Consider the following 20,041-nt stretch of genomic DNA (forward strand, 5'->3'; position numbering starts at 1 on the left):
ACTGTGTGACACAGAGTGTTGGACTGGATGGACCATTGGCCTGATCCAACAAGACTTCTCATGTTCTTATGAGGCATCGGGGATGCAGAAAGAAAAAGGGTGACAGCAGGGGATAGGGGGATGGATAATAAGAGAAAACAGGTACGGAGGAGAGAAAATGAGAGGGAGTGTGGGGAGAAGGAAGGAAGCAAAAAGAGTCTGGGGGGATGGGATTCAACCTCTGCAAGTTTCTTGTGTGTCCCTACTTGTGTGGGTGTGTGTGTAAAAATCTGAAAATACTTTAGCTCTCTGAGGTAACTGAAAAGAACAAGAAAGTTATGCTAAGAATGGTAATGATCCTGGATATGACACTTTTTAAACAAAAGTAAAAGACTTTTGCCATCACAGCAGGTCTATTTTCTTAATTTGATTGTATGAATCTGATTTTGTACTCCAGGATTGGATATGCCTACCAGTTATCTAAAGGTCAGATAGAGGTTTACAAGATAATGCATGGGATGGAGAAAGTAGAGAAAGAAGTACTTTTCTCCCTTTCTCACAATACAAGAACTCGTGGGCATTCGATGAAATTGCTGAGCAGACAGGTTAAAACGGATAAAAGGAAGTACTTCTTCATCCAAAGGGTGATTAACATGTGGAATTCACTGCCACAGGAGGTGGTGGCGGCCACAAGCATAGCCACCTTCAAGAGGGGTTTAGATAAAAATATGGAACACAGGTCCATCAGTGGCTATTAGCCACAGTGTGTGTGTGTGTGTGTGTGTGTGTGTGTGTATATATTTGGCCGCTGTGTGACACAGAATGTTGGACTGGATGGGCCATTGGCCTGATCTAACATGGCTTCTCTTATGTTCTTATGTACAAAAGCTAATGATAAAAGCCTTTAAGTGATGTGCAGTACAAAAGTACACAAATCCATGTTCAAATGTAATTGCTTCTACGAATTATGCTTTGTTTAATATTTTTGAAAAAGAGATCTCTGGTGTAGTTCAGCTACTCAGCAGTAGCTGAAACTATTACCTATGGGGTATAGAGGAGCTGAAGGTAGGCTTCCAGTGTGGTAGAGATTGTGTAGAGGTTATGAATCATAGATATATGGATCATTGTGCTCTGTTAGGAGGAGGATACTTCTTAATTAAACATCAGCAGTTGTGCAAACTGATGTGGACAAGGCATTAAATTTCCATTGGGTTTCCCAGGAATTTTTACCCTTCTCTATGGCCCAGCACTTAGGGACTCATTTGACAAACTAGAATAGATGGTGGTGGGTTGGTTAGTTTACATCTACTGCTGGGACTAAGTGAACCCTAAAATACTCTGCAAGTCAGTAACTGCCTCAATATAATGAGGGAGCAATAGAAACAATAGCTATCAAAATACTTTCTTTGCAATAGAGCAAGGGCATTAACAGAGTAAGATAAGCCTATAGATTTCCTCTCCATCACAATATATGTGATTCTTAACCAAGATGATAAATTTATTACTTGACAAGTAGTTGTAGTCAAAGAAATAAAGAGCAGAATGTTGCTCCCAGCAAAATACTTGTCCATGATATTGTGTGATCTTGCAATCTCCATTTCCCCAGCATCAGTCTATACTTGGGGTCAAGACTAATTTTATTGTTCCCACAATGTGGAAGCCCGTAGTCAAGGGTTATTTGCAATTTGAGTCTTGAAAGTTCAGGCTACGGCTTTTTGCAGAAAACCAGGGTGGAAGCTAACAAAGTAATAGGTAGAAGAGGAGCGCTCAGAATACTTAAATGAATAACCTACAAGCATACGAGCATAGCCAGCTTCAAGAGGGGGTTAGATAAAAATATGGAGCAGAGGTCCATCAGTGGCTTGATGTATTCCTTTGACAGCTTCTAGTCGCATCACCGCTTAATTAATAAATAATATATTGGTATACAGTTACACCCCAACAAACTGTCTCCTTCCTTATAAGAAAATGAAGCCTTCCACATTAAATCACAAATGGCAGTTGGATTCTAGTTACAGATTTTGGTTAAAATTTTGCAGAAGTATTATACATGTTAAAATTTATCCACAGCTTAATTTTTAAAAAAGCACTATCTCACATGATATATGGAATTTAAGTGATTTGATTCACACTGATTTAATCCCAGAGTGTATTACAAAAACTGAGAGTTCTTTGCACTAAAGACTTCCACTGATTAGAAGTTATATAATTGGTATGAGCTCAATTAATGTTGAAATTTAATTTTTTTAAATGAAAATATCTGTAATATAAGTGTAATGGAGTATTTTTCTTGGAGTTGCTAAACTCAGCCTAAACTACCAACAAGTGTATTTGAATAGCAGGTAATCTCTCAAATCAAGGAACTCTGCTTTTGCTGGCATATCGTAGTTTTGTTGACTTCCTCTTCTACTTCCTCTTCCACTGGTCTCATGAGCCATGCATTCATCTCCTATGTTACAAGTATGCACTGAGGGACTGTGTCATAGAAGATAACCACTGAATGATATCAGCTAATTAGCATTACTTTCGAGAACATTTCTGAGAACATGCAGACATCATCAGTTTTTACCATTCTATTAGAAGGGAGACATAGCCACTATTGTATATGTCTTGGTAACACTGAGATTGGACTACTTTAGCCTGTTCCGTCTGAGGTAGACTTTGAACTTGATCAGGCTTGAGGCATTGTTCACTTAAAGCCAATGTTTTTTCAGCTGCACTGGCTTCCAGTTTATTTCTAGATGCTAGCTGAGACCAGTCTACCAGTTTGGGTCCAGAAGGACCACGGCTACTTAACAAACTGCTTGAGCAATGGGACTGATGATGAGATGTTCCTGTATGAGTCTGCATATCCTCATTTATTTATAAAATTTTATGCCTCTTTTCTGCCCCATTGGGGCCTTTTTTTGCTAATCCCAAGCAGTGGAACTTCCTGTCTCAGGAGGTACTATAGCTGCAGGTCTTTTGGAGCAGATTAAAGGTGGTTTTTATATTCTGAATGATATTTGCTGTTTGTAGTTGTATTTATCGCTTTAATTTTTAATTGCCTTTTGTGCCTCTTTGGGCCAGAAAGGCGCAGCATGTAAAGTAACTAAATACATTTTGCCAAAGTACTGAAAGCAGAACAGGAAAACAGGAGAAAGCCATCTGGCGCAAAAATAGTAGTCCTGGAAAAAATAATGGAGATGGTAAAGGAACCTTTAGTTTATGCCTTAGAAGCAACTTGCGCTTCACCTTCAGTCACCTTGGTTGATGCTGTAAACTTCAGAGGTCAGTGGCAATCCCAGCAAAGGGTTTGAAGCCTTGGTGATAGCTCTGAAAATAGCTCACTATAAATTTTGTTCTGCTTTTGGGTGTGTGGAGGTGGTGGGATGGAGAGATAAGCTGACAGATGGGATGAGAAACGCATTCCTGAGAACGAGTGATGACTTTGCTTTGGATTGAGACCAAGTTGAAATTAGGTCAGTAGCAGGCAACGTTGCTGACCAAAAGAATGTGTGACTGGGATATGATTATCCTGGGATATGATTCCTGATCATGCTTCTGGTGTGCTTAGAGCAGAGTTGTTTATAAAACCACTGAAGGCAGTTGAAACCAAGGATGAAAAAAATATTACTCATCACTGAAGAAAAAAAAAGTGAGCTGCAGCAATTTTTTCAAGTGGCCAAATTATGTAGACAGAAATTGCCAGGTAATTTTAAATTGATTGATTCCAGCTTTCAGGTAGATTTTGACTGTCCCTAAGAAGATGTGCTACCTCCTTTTAAGGTGTGCTGTCCCTTTCCCACATTCAAATGTTTAGCAAAGTATAATAAATAGCTTCCTAATTTAGGAAGAGTCTTACAAATGTAGGTGGATGAAATATAGTAAAACCAAAATAGGTGGTGGTGGGGGGAGACACACACAAAAAAGCACCCTTCAACCGAGAAAAAAAAACAGGTAACTAAAAGAAGTTGGAAAAAAACCATAAGAATATTATAAATTCCATTGGGTTACAATATGTTAAAGCAGGGGTGGCCAAACTTGCTTAATACAAGAGCCACATAGAATAAATGTAAGATGTTTGAGAGCTACAAGACATGAACGTCAGATGTTTGAGAGCTGAAAGGAAGGCAAATAGACTGGGGAGGAGAGGTGGAAAGAAGCAACTTTAACTTTGTGTTCTCCAGGCCAGTCAGTGGGGCAGTGGAGGCTTTGAGAGCCACACAATATGTGTGAAAAGAGCCTCATATGGCTCCCGAGCCATAGTTTGGCTATCCCTGTGTTAAAGTAATAAAGCTTTAATGCATTACAAGCAATTAATAAAAATTCCATTAAAACCAAATGCATTTTAGCCACATGGCCTACCTCAGTGGTGTAAATTATTAAAATATACACATACAAAGTTAAATTTTTCAAAATGCAAAAAACCTGAAAAAAATGGGTGAAGAAGAAAAAGATAATTTGGCTTAATTATTGTGAGTCATTTATAAAATTTAAAAGTGTAGCTTTCAAAAAATTTAATCAATTTTACTCAAACACAGAAGAAGTAGGGCGAGTTCATTAACTCGTTTAAATTAGGACCATCAAAATAATTTTTCAGGTTGTTGTTCATGGTCCAAATATTTAAAGCATAATGATTTTAAAAATATTGCAAAAGATATAGATAGGCCAATTATGGGGGGAGTCCTTTTAGAAAATTATCAAAATCTCTGTAAGAAAGATTAAAATGAATCATAGATCTATGGCAGGGGTGGCCAAACTGTGGCTTGGGAGCCACATGTATCTTTTTCACACATATTGTGTTGCTCTCGAAGCCCCCACTGCCTAGCCAGCTGGCTTGGAGAAGGCATTACTATCTTTAAACCACTTCTCCAAGCCAAGCCAGCTGGCAGCTTGGAGGATGCATTTAAAGTAAAAGTTGTTTTCTTTCCCCCTCTTCCTATTTCCCTCCCTCCCTCCCTTCCTTCTTACCTACCACCTGCCTTCCTACATCTGTGGCTCTTACGTTAAGCAAATTTGGCCATTCCTGATCTATGGTATGTATATCCACTTTCAAGAAGATGAGATTAATTTATATCCCACCCTTCGTTCGGCAACTCAGAGCACTTTACAATCTCCTTCTCTTCCTCTTCCCACAACAGACACCCTGTGAAGTAGGTGGGGCTGAGAGAGTTCTTCGAGAATTGTTCTTGAGATAAATAGCTGCGAGAACTGTAACTGACCCAAGGCCACCCAGCAGCTGCATGTGTAGAAGTGGGGAGTCAAACCTGATTTTCCAGATTAGAGTCTGCCACTCTTAATCATTACACGAAACTGTCTGAAGTAATCCCTATTCCTGTCACATATTTGTATTAGGCAGTGGGATGGAAGATGATGAAGTACTTGAAGGATGCATTGTTCTGTAGAATATAGATTCAGAATTGCACTAGAACATGCACAGAGTGCTGAACTCTAATAATAGAGCCTGCACTAACTCTAATAATAGAACCTGCCTTAACATATATGAATTAGTCTTAGCATTAAGCCTTTTCAGTGGTCTTAGCATTAAGCCTTTTCAGAACAAAGAAAGATATGATTTCTATTGAGCATATTGCAAAGCGCTTTTTAGAATTTTTCCTTTAGCTGCAGCTAGACAGTGTGAAGGTCATCATGTTTTGTAAACATCCTTTGAAGAGGAAAACTTTTCTTCCTACCTCTAGAGAGACTCCCCCAGCCTGGATAAGTCATCACACACCCCACACAGTAGAGATTTTGCTTATTGACACATTTTCTGGAACCAAGCCAAAAATCTAGAGAAAGAACCTGTACAAACACCCCTTGGCTATACGCACATTCTTGGAGGACCACCATAACCACAGAATTCCTGGCCCAGATGCCAGGAAAGCAGGAATTGAGGAGCGCAGATAAAAAGAACTCCAAAGGAATTACCTCATCCTGGGTGATCCATCTCCCAGAACAGAGACGGATTTCTTTGAACCAAAAGGTGGCCTCAAAGACTAGAAGTGAGAACTTTCTGACCGATCAACTAGACCTGCTTTGTTATCAAAATTGTATAAATATGTTATGTTTTGTGAAGAAAAGCTGAGGAAAACTCGGAGCAGACATTTGTTGGTACAGAGAGATGTGTTTTCCTCTTGTATATCGAAAGGATCTCCGAATCAACTCACTTAGACTTCTGGCTGTTGAGCCTCTTGAATTGGGCTGGGGACTCAACTCTCTGAACTGATGGTGTGTGCAACAGTTCCATATGATGGCACGTCAAAAAAAAAAAAAAAAGAGTATCAACTTAATGTGCAGAGTGACTCAGCTATTTCCCAAGTAACACATCCAGTCTGTTTCCTTGTTCAGACTCTAAAGCATTAAAGAGTGAAATATAAACATCTAGAAGGTTTGTCTCTTCTTTTGAAGCCAGTACAGCTGTAGATCTGACATCTGTAGATTCTCAGTGACCCAGACTCTAAGTTGTTTATCTGAATGCTTCAAGGCCACGAAGACATCAAATCTAATTTCTGGATGTTTACATTGTATGCTTTGATAATGTGAAGGACAGCCCTGAAAACAGGTTTCAAAATGTTGCACTATCAGAGTATTCTCCTCAAGAATGGAGAGCTTTGAGTGACAGGCTAGCCCAAGCACTCTGATTGTCCAACTCCAACTAAGAGCAGAAGTTTTTATTAGCTGAGAGCTGAGGGGAATGGGCATTCTGACAGATTTCTGATTTGAGACAAGAGAGACGATTCTGTACCTTAACTATTGCAAATCTGCTCTGAGGAAGGATTCAGTTGAAAAAATGAAAGAGACTGCTTCTCAGCCTGTGCTGAAAGCAGTTTTACACAGACACAAGAACTTGGAATGAGATTTGTCAAGGTTGTTGGGTAGTCAGATGAGACTCTCATTCATATCTTCTAGGGAAATAAGACAAATCCTTGCTCTGTTAAACAGGGAGCGTTATCTCTGGGAGGAGGAGATCCCTCATCTGTTTTGAAAGGAAACTGCTCGAGACACCTCAAGAGTTAGATAGAGATTATGAATTAAAAGGAAGGGAGCTAGGTGCTAAAAGAAGGTACCAGCCTCAAGGAAACAAGAGGAGAAATAGGAAACTGTTAAGAAACATTGTCATGTTTGGAAAACACTCTCGATATTAAGATCTCAGTAATGAAGAAAATAATCTTAAATGACTTTCATTTGCATGTACAATGAATTACAATTTGTACAACCACTGATTTTTGCCTCAAAGTTAATCAGTCCTGTGCTGATTACACCTGACCTTCAGCTGACTTTTAAATACAATCTTTAGTTCTGTTTAACTTTTACACCACCTCAAGGGCTATTTGGAGGGGTTTAACCCAAGAGGGCTCCTTATTCTATCCTCAGGTTCCAGGGCTCGGCTAAAAGCCAAATTATAACTCTGTGCTGGGGTGGGACAGACAGTCTTTTAAAGACAAAGAAAACCATGTTATTTGAGGTGGCTCAGTCACAGAAAGGAGCAAAATTTTGGAGAGAAAATCTACCTCTGAGGAAGGGAAGTGTGAGAGGCCATCATAGATACCTTATGGCCTGGGCTTTTTTGGTAGAAAAAGCCTAGCAGGAACTCATTTGCATAGTAGGCCACACCCCTGACATCACCATTGTTTCACACAGTAGGAACTCATTTGCATATTAGACCACACACCCTGACACCAAGCCAGGGTTGATGCTTTAAGCCAGCTTGTCAGTGCTGAATGGATCAGAGAACTGGTGCCTGTTGAGTACTCTAACCTGGGAACGCACAGCCATATTATACTGGAGAGTTATTGCCAATCTGAGAAGACCTGGGGAGGAGGGAGAAGCTTGCAATGCCCAGCCATTCCATGTTTTCTAGATTCAGAGCATTTTATATTTTTAGTTTCTGCTGTGATCCTTGTGCTTTTTCTTGATGTTTTATTTTAAAAATTGCATTGCCAAATCCCACTATTCCCCACCTTTCAATTTTAAACAAAATATCACAAGAGTTTTAAGCATGTTTGTATTTTAAGCTAAAAATAATATCTTTGTGTTTATCTATATCCTTATAAAGTTTATATCTCTGCTACCTATCAGTACATTTTATTACACTCATGGCTTGGCCCCGCAAAGTTCCATTTGTGTGAAATCTGGCCCTCGTAACAATGAATCTGACACCCATGCCTTATGGTCTGAATGAGGAGGTAGACTGGATGTGTGAAACTTGAAAAAAATACACACACTTGTGTGTTTGAATAATATAGATTAACATTTTGGAAATTATACTTTTAAACTTTATAAATGACACAAGAATTAATCCAAACGATCTTTTTAATCTTCTCCCCTCCATTTCTTCTTTTTTCAGGTTTTAACACAGGTCAGAAATATATTCTGTAAAATTTTATTTTAAGGTGTGCATTTTAATAAGTTATACCACTGAGGGAAGGCCATGTGTCTGAAATGTGTTTTAATGAAAAATGTTATTTATTATTGTAGTGCATTAAAGATGGTTAATTTAACGTATAATGCATTCAAATCCCTATTGTTATTAGGTTATCTTCCAGCTTCTTTTGGTTCACTTAATGAGGAAATGTAATCTCAAGAACATACCATCAGAATAAGTCAGGCTAACTAGGAACCCCATGCAATGCCAGTGAATGCAAAAGTGATTGAATTAATTTTAGTGGTGTCTGGTCTTCTTAATGCTGATCTGGGAGGACTAACGGTATACCCTTTTTGAGTATTCAGTAGAAAGTTACCCCAGCAACCTGATCCCAGAAGAAAGTGTTTCCCAGCCATCAAAAATAGTAATTTTCAGAAAGCAAATACTTTTGTGACGGAACCGGCCCGATTTTGCCTTCAGACTCGGTCCCGTCAATTCCCTTTTGAGCTGCCAACTCCTGAAGGGAGCTTATCTTCTTCCCACCACTAGGGCACGCTGCCACCACCTGCTCAATTTAGGGGTTCCTGACTGAGAGGAACAGGACTCCCAATCCCCCTTGCCAGTTCTGAGGCCTGGCCTCAAGGTCCTCTGCCAACCCAGCACCTGATTATGACAGAGACCAGAGTCCTTCTTTGGGAGACACCTGGAGGATTGGCACCCTTGCCAACTGTGTACCTTCCCCCTTCCCTGGACTCCCCTCTTGCAGTAGCGTGGTCTAAGGCGGTTGGGGAAACTATGTGGTACTACCTTTTAACAAGACAAAACATTTTTTTTAAAATTTACAACTATATACAGGCATTTTAGAATAGTGAACAGAAGAAATAAATCAAAGTAGGGAAAAACGCTCCTTCTTCCCCTAATATAATACTTGCCCTGGCCATACCATCCAGAACAGACAGACTCACCAACCCAACTGACTGAATTCAAAGCCCAATTCAAACTGAACTGACTGTCAGCTTCCCCTGACAACTTTTAACTGAGGGCTTTCCCACCCAAAATCTTCAATATAAAACCCAGTTCCTGCCCAGGAACTGGTTTTCCCTCCTGCAGCCTTCAGGGAGACCAGCTTGAAAGACTTCCTGTCTCTAGGAGGCCTCCTCAGAATTGCTGCTTCCAGACAGGAGGGGAGGGAGGAAGAAGGAATAGACTAGGTCAAAGTCTGACTCCAGTTTGATGGCCTCATCCTGCCAACTCCCAGATAACCATAGACTAAAATGGCATTTCTCCACAACTTTCTTTGTGCTATTGTATCTAAGAAAAGGGATGAAAATGGCACATTTTTCTTAATTTTGCCCTAATTTTCAATATGCAACAATATTAAGAGAATATTTTCCTTTTTGTATGCATTCCCCACATGTGTGGTTTTCTTTGCTTTAGACCTCATGCAGCTTTAGGGGGTTTACTGATTTCCACATGTGTTTTGGAGCCCATAGGGTTCACTAGGGTTTTTCAGCATTTTTGTTTGTTTTTGAAAGGGGACACATTTACCCTGATTTTTTCCCCAGACCAATTTGGAACAATCTTTACTTCTTATACATAATGCTTCAATCCATTTTTTTTGTTCTTCCCATCAACCTGTCAACTCCTAATATCAAACCATGCCCTTCCTCTGCTCTGATGTCATTTTCATGTCTTGTGGCTCTCAGGCAGCAGATTTTCTCCCATGAAGGTAGGGTTGCCAATCTAGAGAAGCCAAGGCAGAGAGAGAGGTTTGGGGAAGAGACCCTCGGGGACTTAACAGAACAGTTCCACTCCTGTGCTGACAGCTCTTCTGCTGTTGCAGAGAGTGAGAGTCTCAAGATTAGAAGGCATCAGAGAAGGAAGGATGTGATCCCTCAGAAAAGACATCTTCCCTGAGTGATGGACCAATATCCTCATGTATTGAGGATACCCCCGGGAGAGATGGGCTTCTAGTAGTGGACGATTTGATCATTCTCAGGGTTTTTTTGTAGCAGGGACTCCTTTGCATGTTAGGCCACACACCCCTGATGTAGCCAATCCTCTAAGAGCTTACAGTAGGCCCTGTATTAAGAGCCCTGTAGGCTTTTGGAGGATTGGCTACATCAGTGGGTGTGGCCTAACATGCAAAGGAGTTCCTGCTACAAAAAGACACCTGGGAATATGGAGAGTAAGCATGGGCACAAATTGGCTCACAAACCAAATTTTGTGATGAACTTTGTCTGATTCATGGTTCGCGAAGTGATGTTAGTGAGCATCGTTATTACAAACTGCTGTGAACTGTGATGAATTCATGCAGTTAGCATGGTAGCTGGGAACAGCTTGCACTGATTGGCTGAGTAGCAGCTATGGTTACCAAATGTGTCAATTCCTAGAGGGTTTGCAGTGTCTCTTTACTGTTGTTGCCATTTGGTTTTTATTTTGCCAAAGCTCAAGTCTGGTCATCACTAGCTAGAATTTTAAAATTTAGATGCAGAGTTTTTTTGTTCTATTGGTGTCATTCCTGTTGACTGTTTTTGTGCTCTAATCATTTCTCCCTATCATAATCACTATCAGCCTTGCATACTCCATCAGAATAAATTAATAAGGCTATTGCCATAGTATTGGAGAATTCTTAAGATTAATTAATAGTTAAAACATGCAGGCAATGTTTTGTCTCATATACTGTCAGAACAGCTGCTGGAAAGTACTTCAAAGAAAACTCCAACTGCATGCACAATAATACCTCTTCTCTGTATGTAAACAGGCATTTAGTATTTCAACAACGGCTGTAGAAGTTCAGGGTTTTCTCTGAGGGTAGTGATGGATGATTCTGGAATCGATTTTATCTTTGGCTTGTTCAGTAGTTAGTGGTAATTAGAGTATGGCATATAGGCTTCCCAATCCCGAGGTCCCAGTGGGGGATCCCCTGGTTTTACAGGCTTCCTCCCTCCCCCAGCCAGCTGGCCGGCGGGGGAAGCTCCACCCCCACAGCCATTATGCACCTCCAGGAACGATTCCCATAGAGAATGATTGGGAATTGATCCGCGGGTGTCAGGGGCTCTGGGGGGGGGCTGTTTTTTGAGGTAGAGATGCCAAATTTTCCATATAGCATCTAGTGCCTCTCCCCAAAATACCTCCCAAGTTTCAAAAGGATTGGACCAGGGGGTCCAATTCTATGAGCCCCAAAAGAAGGTGCCCCTATCCTTCATTATTTTCTATGGAAGGAAGGCATTCTAAAAGGTGTGCTGTCCCTTTAAATGTGATGGCCAGAACTCCCTTGGAGTTCAATTACGCTTCTCACACCTTTGCTCCTGGCTCTGCCCCCAATGTCTCCTGGCTCCACCCCCAAAGTCTCCTGGCTCCACCCCCAAAGTCCCCAGATATTTCTTGAATTGGACTTGGCAACCCTAATGGCATATGGACTGGAGGTTCTTCATGGAGTGACTTAATAAAGTTCAAGGCTATCCAGATGAGCAAAGAGGCCAACATAGCAACAGGAGAGATCAAATAAATGAACCCCACTCATTTAGCACTAATTTATATTTATGTTGACCAGTGAGAATAAAATGACCATATTATACCTGTAAAGAAATGGTATCATTTATTATTTTAAAAGCAACCATATAGTATTATTATTTATTATGTGTACAGTGGCAGTAACATACACAGTAACAAATATGAAAAAGACAGGTCTGTTTAACAGCACAAAACTTCGGCTCAATGCCTCAGCTGTTATCCCAAATTAAATGAAGCCCAAGTGGGTATTACTCATTTGCTCCCATTCTGTCCTTGTTTCTGGTGTCTTTCCTTGCTGTTACTCTTTGCTATCAAAATTGTAAGCCTGTTGCCAAATTTTACATTAAGTAGTTCTATTTTAAAAAACTTGGTTGCTCTCTACATTTGTATTTCATTTTTCCTCCAAGGAGCACCAGATGTATTTCTTGGTTTTTTTCCTCATATAATGTACATTTATTTTAATATTTTACAATTTTAGATTGAACTGTTTATCAAATTTAGTAAGAAATAAAAAAAGAGGTAAAGGATGGAATTTATATTGAGCAAGGATTGTGATTAGCTTGCTGAAGGCCATGTGGGGTCTTCCTTCATACTACAGAAAATGGAAAGACCTAAGGAAAGATTGGTAGGGCTGCCAATCCCCAGGTGGGGATGGGAGTTTCCCTGGTTTGGAGGTCCTCCCCCCGCTTCAGGGTCATCAAAAAGGGGGGGAGGGAAGGAAGGAAATGTCAGCAGGGCACTCAATTATTCCCTATGGAGACCGATTCCCATAGAATATAATGGAGAATTGATCTGCAGGTATTTGGGGCTCTGGGGGGTGGGGTATGCTGTTTTTGAGGTAGAGGCACCACATTTTCAGCATAGCATCCAATGCCTCTCCTCAAAACACCCTCCAAGTTTCAAAAGGATTAGACCAGGAGGTCCAATTCATTATTTCCAAATGGAAGGAAGGCATTTGAAAGGTGTGTGGTCCCTTTAAATGTGGTGATAGGAACTCCCTTTGGAGTTCAGTTGTGCTTGTCCACTCCCAAAGACTCCTGCCTGCACTCCAAAGTCCCCAAATATTTATTGAATTGGTCCTGATAACACTAAAGATTGGTGGTACAAGAACGAGATTTCAACCAGTTTCTCTTCAGATCTTTCAATTTTCTTCATTAAAGAAGAGAACCCCCCTAGTCTTTAGTGAGCTGTTCATAATTCAAGTCAATTAGAAGAGGGAATTTAGTTCTTAAAGGAATTTATAACTGAGGCATTTGTGCTTTACAGGCATTTTTGAACACATGCATGACTCAGAAATAAAAATTATGCTGGTAGTACAAATAACCATATTTGGAAATTAAATTCTTAGTATTATGTGCTAGTATTATGGAATTATATGACTAAAAATCGAGTACAGTCTTGATCCATCCCACTGTGGTGATACAAGGACTTTCTACACAACAAAATAATTTTATTCGGATCAAACTTTTTTAATGATAGCAAGTGAATCAAACCTGTCTGTGAAGAAAAAAAATGTGAGAAAGTTTGACAGAAAATATAATGGATATGATGATATGATCTCCATCTTCAAGTACTTGAAGGGCTGTCATATAGAGGAGGGTGTGGAATTGTTTTCTGTGGCCCCAGAAGTAGGACCAGAACCAATGGGTTGAAATTAAATCAAAAGAGTTTCTGGTTCAACATTAGGAAGAACTTCCTGACCGTTAGAGCAATTCCTCAGTGGAACAGGCTTCCTTGGGAGGTGGTGGGCTCTCCTTCCTTGGAGGTTTTTAAACAGAGGCTAGATGGCCATCTGACGGCGATTAAGATCCTTTGAATTTGGGGTAGATATTTGTGGGCTTCCTGCATTGTGCAGGGGGTTGGACTAGATGACCCCGGAGATCCCTTCCAACTCTATGATTCTGTGACTGCCATCAGAAAAATTACATTCCATTTAATTAGTATTGATGAATGCACTTAGAATTAAACCATCATATTTTTATCCTTAACAAAATTAAGCTGTTAACATTATGGCATGGTGACCAGCTCTGGACAAAATTTAATTTTTTTTTTAAATTGATTTGATTTATATCCCTCCCTCCCCACCAAGGCAGGCTCAGGGCAGCTCACAAATTAGAGGCCACAGAGCCACATTTGTGTGACCAAATAAAATAAAACAACAATAAAAACTTAAAACATAAAAACAATTTCTAAAAACATCTACTTGTATTGGTATCATGGTTTCAGACAGTGAGCTGAATGGTGGTTAGCCATTCTAAGAGGTCCTAGGATCGCGACAGCATGGAGAGGTAGACCGTTGGTGATGTTTTTATGGGCCAATCCCGCTGCTGCAGATGTTGTCATTATGAAAGTGCATTATGGAAGAGTGCTGTTTTGCAGGCCCTGCGGATCTTTGTAAGCTCTTTCAGGGCCCTGATCTCTTCCGGCAGCTCATTCCACCAGCTAGGGGCAGCCGTCGACAGGTCTAGCAACATCAGCACTGCCGAGCCACCTTTATCCAGGTGCCTCTGGAGTTCATCTGTGAGGGCAACCAGAACCATCTCCGTCCCGTGACCTGGACGAAAACCGGATTGATGTGGGTTAAACACAGAAGCATCATCCAGAAAGCTGACGCTGCATCGCCACAGCGCTCTCAGTAATTTGCCTAAAAACGGCAAGTTAGACACCGGCTGGTAATTTGCCAATTCAGCCGAGTCTAAAGATGACTTTTTTAGAAGAGGGCGAACCATGGACTCTTTAACAGGCTGGGGGAAAATTTCTCTTAGGGGGACCCGTAGCTCCTCTCAGCCAGCTTTTATTAGCCAGGAGGGGCATGGGTCCAACCTACAGGTGGTTGGGCGCATAGTGGAGAGAATTCTGTCAACTTTCTCCAGGCTGAGGGGAGTGAAAGAATCCAAAACTTGACTAGAAGACGTGCTCAGAGTATTGAGTTCACTTACTGTTTCCAAGGTGGTAGAGAGGTCACGACGGAGTGACAGGACTTTATCTGCTAAAAAGATCACAAATGCCTCACAGTCTATATCCAATTCCCTAGCATTTGGAATACTCCACGGTATAGTAGTTAAAGACCGAATTGTCCTAAATAATTGCACTGGGCGCGAGTTCGCAGATGCAATCATGGTTGTAAGATATATTTTTCTAGCGGCCCTGACTGCCACCTCATAGGTTCTCATATATGATCTATAAGCTGTTCCTGTCACTTCGTCACGGGCTTGCCACCACTGCCTCTCCAGCCTCCGTTTCATCTGCTGTAGTCCCGGTGTATACCAGGGCGCCAGCTTTGTACGAGGGCATAGAGGGCTCCTGGGAGTGATCTCATCGATGGCTGTGGCAAGCCTGTTGTGCCAGGATGCATGTAAGCATTAGAGAAAAACAGATACAGATGGAATATGATCCAAGCAAATTTCAGCACTTCTATTAATTTCAGTATGAGAGTAAAGAACTTGCCTAAGCCTTTTATTAAAATAAATAAGATATAAAATGGTTTCACTAGCGGGTAGAGTTGCCAGGTCCAACTCAGGAGATATCTGGGGATTATGGGGCTGAAGCTGGGAGACCTTCCCATTCCCTAAAGATAAATAAAAATACAGCAGTGCAATTGCACCCCTGAATACTGTCTTGTTTTCCTCCTCCTCTTTTTTTGCATTTAAATAGTTCCACAGCAGCTGCACTTCTACTAAAATGAAAGTGAAGACACACACATACACACAAACCAGCCAAAATAAACAGTTTGCAAGTCAATGCTTTTGTGATCTCCCTGGGGCAATGGCAGGCTCGGGGCTGGGGGTGTCTGTGCCCCTATGCCTAATGCATGACCTCCGCCCCCCCATTGATATTTTCATAATGACGTTACTGCCACACACCCCTGGACTTTGCTGAGCCAGGGGTTGGCAGCTGTCACAGGGAGGGGATGGCAGCGGGTGTGGGGAAACAAATGGCAGTGGGAGGCTGTGGAGAGGGGACGGTGGCGGGTGGCCATGGGGAGGTGGACGGCGGTGGACAAGCGGCTGTGGGGAGGGGGTGGCAATGAGCAGCTGCAGGGAAGTGAATGGCGGTGGCAGGCAGCCGTGGGGAGGGGACAGCAGCAGGCAGCCATGGGGAGGCGAACGGTGGCCCGTGGGCGGCTGTGGAGAGGGGATGGTGGCGAGCGGTGGCAGGGAGGCAAATGGTGGCGGGCAGCTGCGAGGAGGGGATGGCAGTGGGTACGGGGAGAGGGGGTGCCTCATGGTGCCCCTAGGCCAAGTGGCTCATGAGGCGGCCGCCTACTTAGCTTACTCCCACATGTCGGCCCTGGGCAATGATATGGATAGCTTTACTTCCTGGAGTTGCTGAATGTAATGATTGGCTGTATTTCAGGCAACTTACATAGGGTGTTTTCGCACTCACGTTTTACTGGCGCCACGACCCTCCTGACGCCGGCGAATCTGCATGGATTTCGCAACAGAAGCGCCGGCGCTCCCAGAAGCGCCGGCGCTTTCCGTCGCTAAGCCAGCGCAAATGTTTTCCTGCATCTTTGCGATTTCCGTTTGCGCTGGCTTAGCGACGGAAGTAGCCGGCGCTTCTGGGAGCGCCGGAGCTTCTGGTGCGAAAGCCATGCAGATTCGCCGGCGTCAGGATGGTCGTGGCGCCAGTAAAACGTGAGTGCGAAAACGGCCATAGAGAGAGGTCTAGGGAGTGGAGTTTTCCTCTATCCCATACTAAGATTCTAGTTAACTATTTAGTTAGTTATATTTTCTGTCAAGAAAAAAAAAAATCAAACTGGTTTCTTACATTGTTTCTTTTTCTTCACAGACAGTGGTTTGACTGTTAACTAACTAAACAGTCCAAAGAATTCTAGTTAAACCTTTTGCTACACAGCTTCTGAACGGAACGCAAAATGAACAAATGGATTGGGCTCTCGGGCTTCTTCTCTCTGACTCTGTCTCTCCGTCTCTGTCTGTCTCTCTCTCTCTCTTTCTCACACACACACAGCTCTTCCTGTTCGACCCCCCCCCCCCCCCACAGCTTCAGTCTCCCTGAGATTTAAAGGCACACACACATATCTTCCAAAACAGAAGCAGTTGCATACTTCTGAATCTGTCTGAAATCTAAAGGCACATTGTGGCTATTGGAGTGGTGCTTCCCCCACTGGCAAGCTGGCTGGAGGCAGGGAGGAGCTTGCAAAGCCAGGGGATCCCCTGCCTGGACCAGGGGACTGGCAAGCCTACTAGCTAGGCTTTGCTGGTATTTCACTTTTTGCCACTGGTACAGTAACTTTGAATCCCATTTAAGAATATTTATTATAGCTACTGTAAAATAGTTTTTGTATATTTGATGGCAAGTGCTGTACAATAAATCAAGGCCTGAATACTTTGAGATGACTGATGTAATATATGAAATATTCTCTTTTACTATCTAGATGGGAAAGGTGGAAGCAGATCTAAGCAGATCAAAATCTCTTCGTGAAAAACAGTCCAAAGAATTCTCCTGTCAGTTGGAAGAGCTCAAGCAAAGATATGAACAACAGGTCAGCTGGTTTATTTTTTATAATAAACTGTTCTGGCATTTACATTTGCAACACAGGTTGGTTCAGTTTGCTTATTTTATTTCCCCTTTTGACCAATAATTTTGGAGTCTGTTGACTTCTGTTTGCTGTGTTGCCTTTATTCCACAAAGATTGTTCCCTCCCCAACCTTTGCATTTGCTGTGAAGCTTTCTATTTACTTGAAGTCATTTCCAGCTCTTTGGGTTATGCACATCATCACCTCTTGCTATAAGTGAAAATTCAGTGATTCGCTTCCTTTATTTATTTGTGGTGTATGATGCTGTACTTCAGCAATCACAGGTCTAATTTGATCAACTGAATTAAAATTTGCCTTTCTGCTAAATCCCAGGTTCTTGCCACATTCACTCATTCACAGTAGTAGGAGCTGGTCAGAAGAAGAGAGGATGACAGTGAAAGATACAGGGCTCTCTAGCACACCATAGTTGGAAATTTAAGAACAGTCTCATGGCAGATTTATTTTCACAGCCAAAAACTTTTATGCATGCACACTTTCAAAGATTAAAAATTAGGAGTGGGAAAAGCAATCCCTCATCCATTCAACTTTCCTGATTCTTAATTAGGCTTTTTGCCAGAGTTATTTCAAAAAATTCTGTAAAGGTTTTTATAATCCCAAGAAAGAGGTTTATGTTAGCAGGGATTGTCTCTTTTGTCTTCAAGAAAGTTTCTCTTTAGCTGTAAATAATTATGTCTGTAAATCTTAAGAAGCAGAGATGGTTGGGCTTTAGTCCTTATCAGTCAGGAACAAGGCTGTAAATTCCAAGAACTCAGATCGCTCATTTCAGAAGGTGGCTGTAAAGACTCCACCTTAACAGAAAGCTCCCAAGATGCAACCTAAAGAGTTAAATGTGGTTTATCTCTTTGATCTCTTTTTTAATCCAGGGGAATTTTGCTGACTAGAGAGCCTTCTTAGTTGGTAATTAGCTGTGTTGTGTCTTCTTTCCCTGTGAAGATGTCAAGCTGCCATTACATCGCCACCAGAAGTCTTATATACAGTACTTAGTATTGATATTTTTACAGAATAATTATGGTACATGGCTAAAGTTTACGTTATCTACATTTGGCAGAGCAAATTATTGCCAGACTAGACCCCACAATCCTTTAGCTTTAGTCCAAATTTAGTTAAGCCTTTGTCATAGAAGATAATTTTTTGCTTGATACTGGCTTTTAATTTGTCACATTCTTTTATATTCTTTGAGCCCGCTTCGGTGGGGTAGGGCAGGATATAAATCGAATAAAATATATAAATAAATAAAATATATCGTCCCATTCCTCCACAGAACTTAATGTGGTGCATGGGGTTCTCTTAATATCTGATAAGATCAGCGTAGCTAAAATGAGGCTTCCTTTAAGTTTAATGCTTTAAAAAGTATTTCTTCCATGTAATATGAATAGTGCTTTTCTTTTCAAAGGTGACCATGAAGGCATTATGCAGATTCAATACTGATAGTCACTCATTTTTGCTTCTGTCTCCCCACTCTACCAGGAAAGCTTGCTGGGTAACCATGGGCCCAGTCACACACACTCATCCTTACCTACGTAACAGGTTTGTTGTGAGGATAAAATGGTGAAAAGGAAACCAATTTAAGCAGTTTTCAGCCCCCATTAGACAGAAAGGCAGGGTATAAATAAAGTAAATAAATAAATAAAACAAATGGGGACCTGCAATACTCAAGTAAGGGGGAATCTCATCTCCCCTCCTACTTTCTCACTGAGCCCTGTGAGGTTCCTGGATTCCCCTGCAGCTACTAGGCCCACTGCCCCCTCCCCCACACACTCTTGGTGGCTCATCCAGAGTTGCTGCGGGTGGGCTCACCAAGACTTCCTTCCCTCCCTCTCCATTCTCGGCTGCTTGCCTGGAGCTGCTCTGGGTGGACTTGCAGAGGCTCCCCCACCCAAACTTTAGAAAATGTATATGCTGCCTCTTTAGCTACCTGCTGCAGGGAGATCATGTTCCTTTCTGTAGTTATTCACACCTTTGGAATTCTTTCCCTAAGAAGATTTGTCTAGCACCATAATTCTTACCATTTGGGCACCAGGGTTATTCTTTCTCTTCATTTGCTCTTTTAATAGGAATCAATAACTATGAAACCTTACTGTGCAGATTATTATTATTATTCTCCTTCATAGGCAAGAAGTGATTCTAAGAACTTCAGGTTGATCCATCGTGTTCATTCTAGAGGCAGGGTCCATTTCAATTACCTCTTATGGGCTTGCGGTCTTCTCTCAGTAGCATGGTAGCAGGTCCCAGAGGAGCTTGAGGGAGCTCAACATTGTCTTTTGGAAAATAAGCATTTCTGTCTATTTTCTCATGGCCCAGTACTTTCCAAATGTGTCCTGAAGAGGTGAGGCCCCCAAGGAAAACAAAGGAATAGGCTTCAGGAGAAACCTTTGGTGCCTTTGTCCTTTTCCTCTCCTTCCTATTGGAGGAGTAAAATGAAGTAATTAAAGGGTTTGGTAGCTAGCCCAGGATTTTGTGCTAGAAGCACTGGGATCCTTGTCAGTGGTGGGAGATATCTTCTAACATCCTTCTCCTCTTTAGCCAGGCATACTAGGTGTAAGCTGTAGCTTTAACACTCACCAAAAGCATTATTCCAAACAGCAGTAGGGTAGTGTCACTGTCTTTCTAATTCTTTTTAGCCCCTTTGCACATTTGA

At 41.6% G+C, this 20,041-nt stretch overlaps 1 protein-coding gene across 2 annotated transcripts in view; it reads left to right on the forward strand.

Annotated features, from left to right (window-relative positions):
- CEP112 (centrosomal protein 112) overlaps positions 1-20,041 on the forward strand; it is a 507,150-nt gene that overhangs the window by 188,413 nt on the left and 298,696 nt on the right. For both annotated transcript variants that reach the window (XM_060252333.1, XM_060252332.1), the window contains exon 19: positions 17,241-17,348. In XM_060252333.1, coding sequence (XP_060108316.1) covers positions 17,241-17,348 — 108 coding nt within the window. The remainder of the gene's footprint in view (positions 1-17,240; positions 17,349-20,041) is intronic.

This window comes from Heteronotia binoei, chromosome 13 (assembly GCF_032191835.1).
Source record: "Heteronotia binoei isolate CCM8104 ecotype False Entrance Well chromosome 13, APGP_CSIRO_Hbin_v1, whole genome shotgun sequence".
In the NCBI taxonomy this organism is placed as follows: Eukaryota; Metazoa; Chordata; class Lepidosauria; order Squamata; family Gekkonidae; genus Heteronotia; species Heteronotia binoei.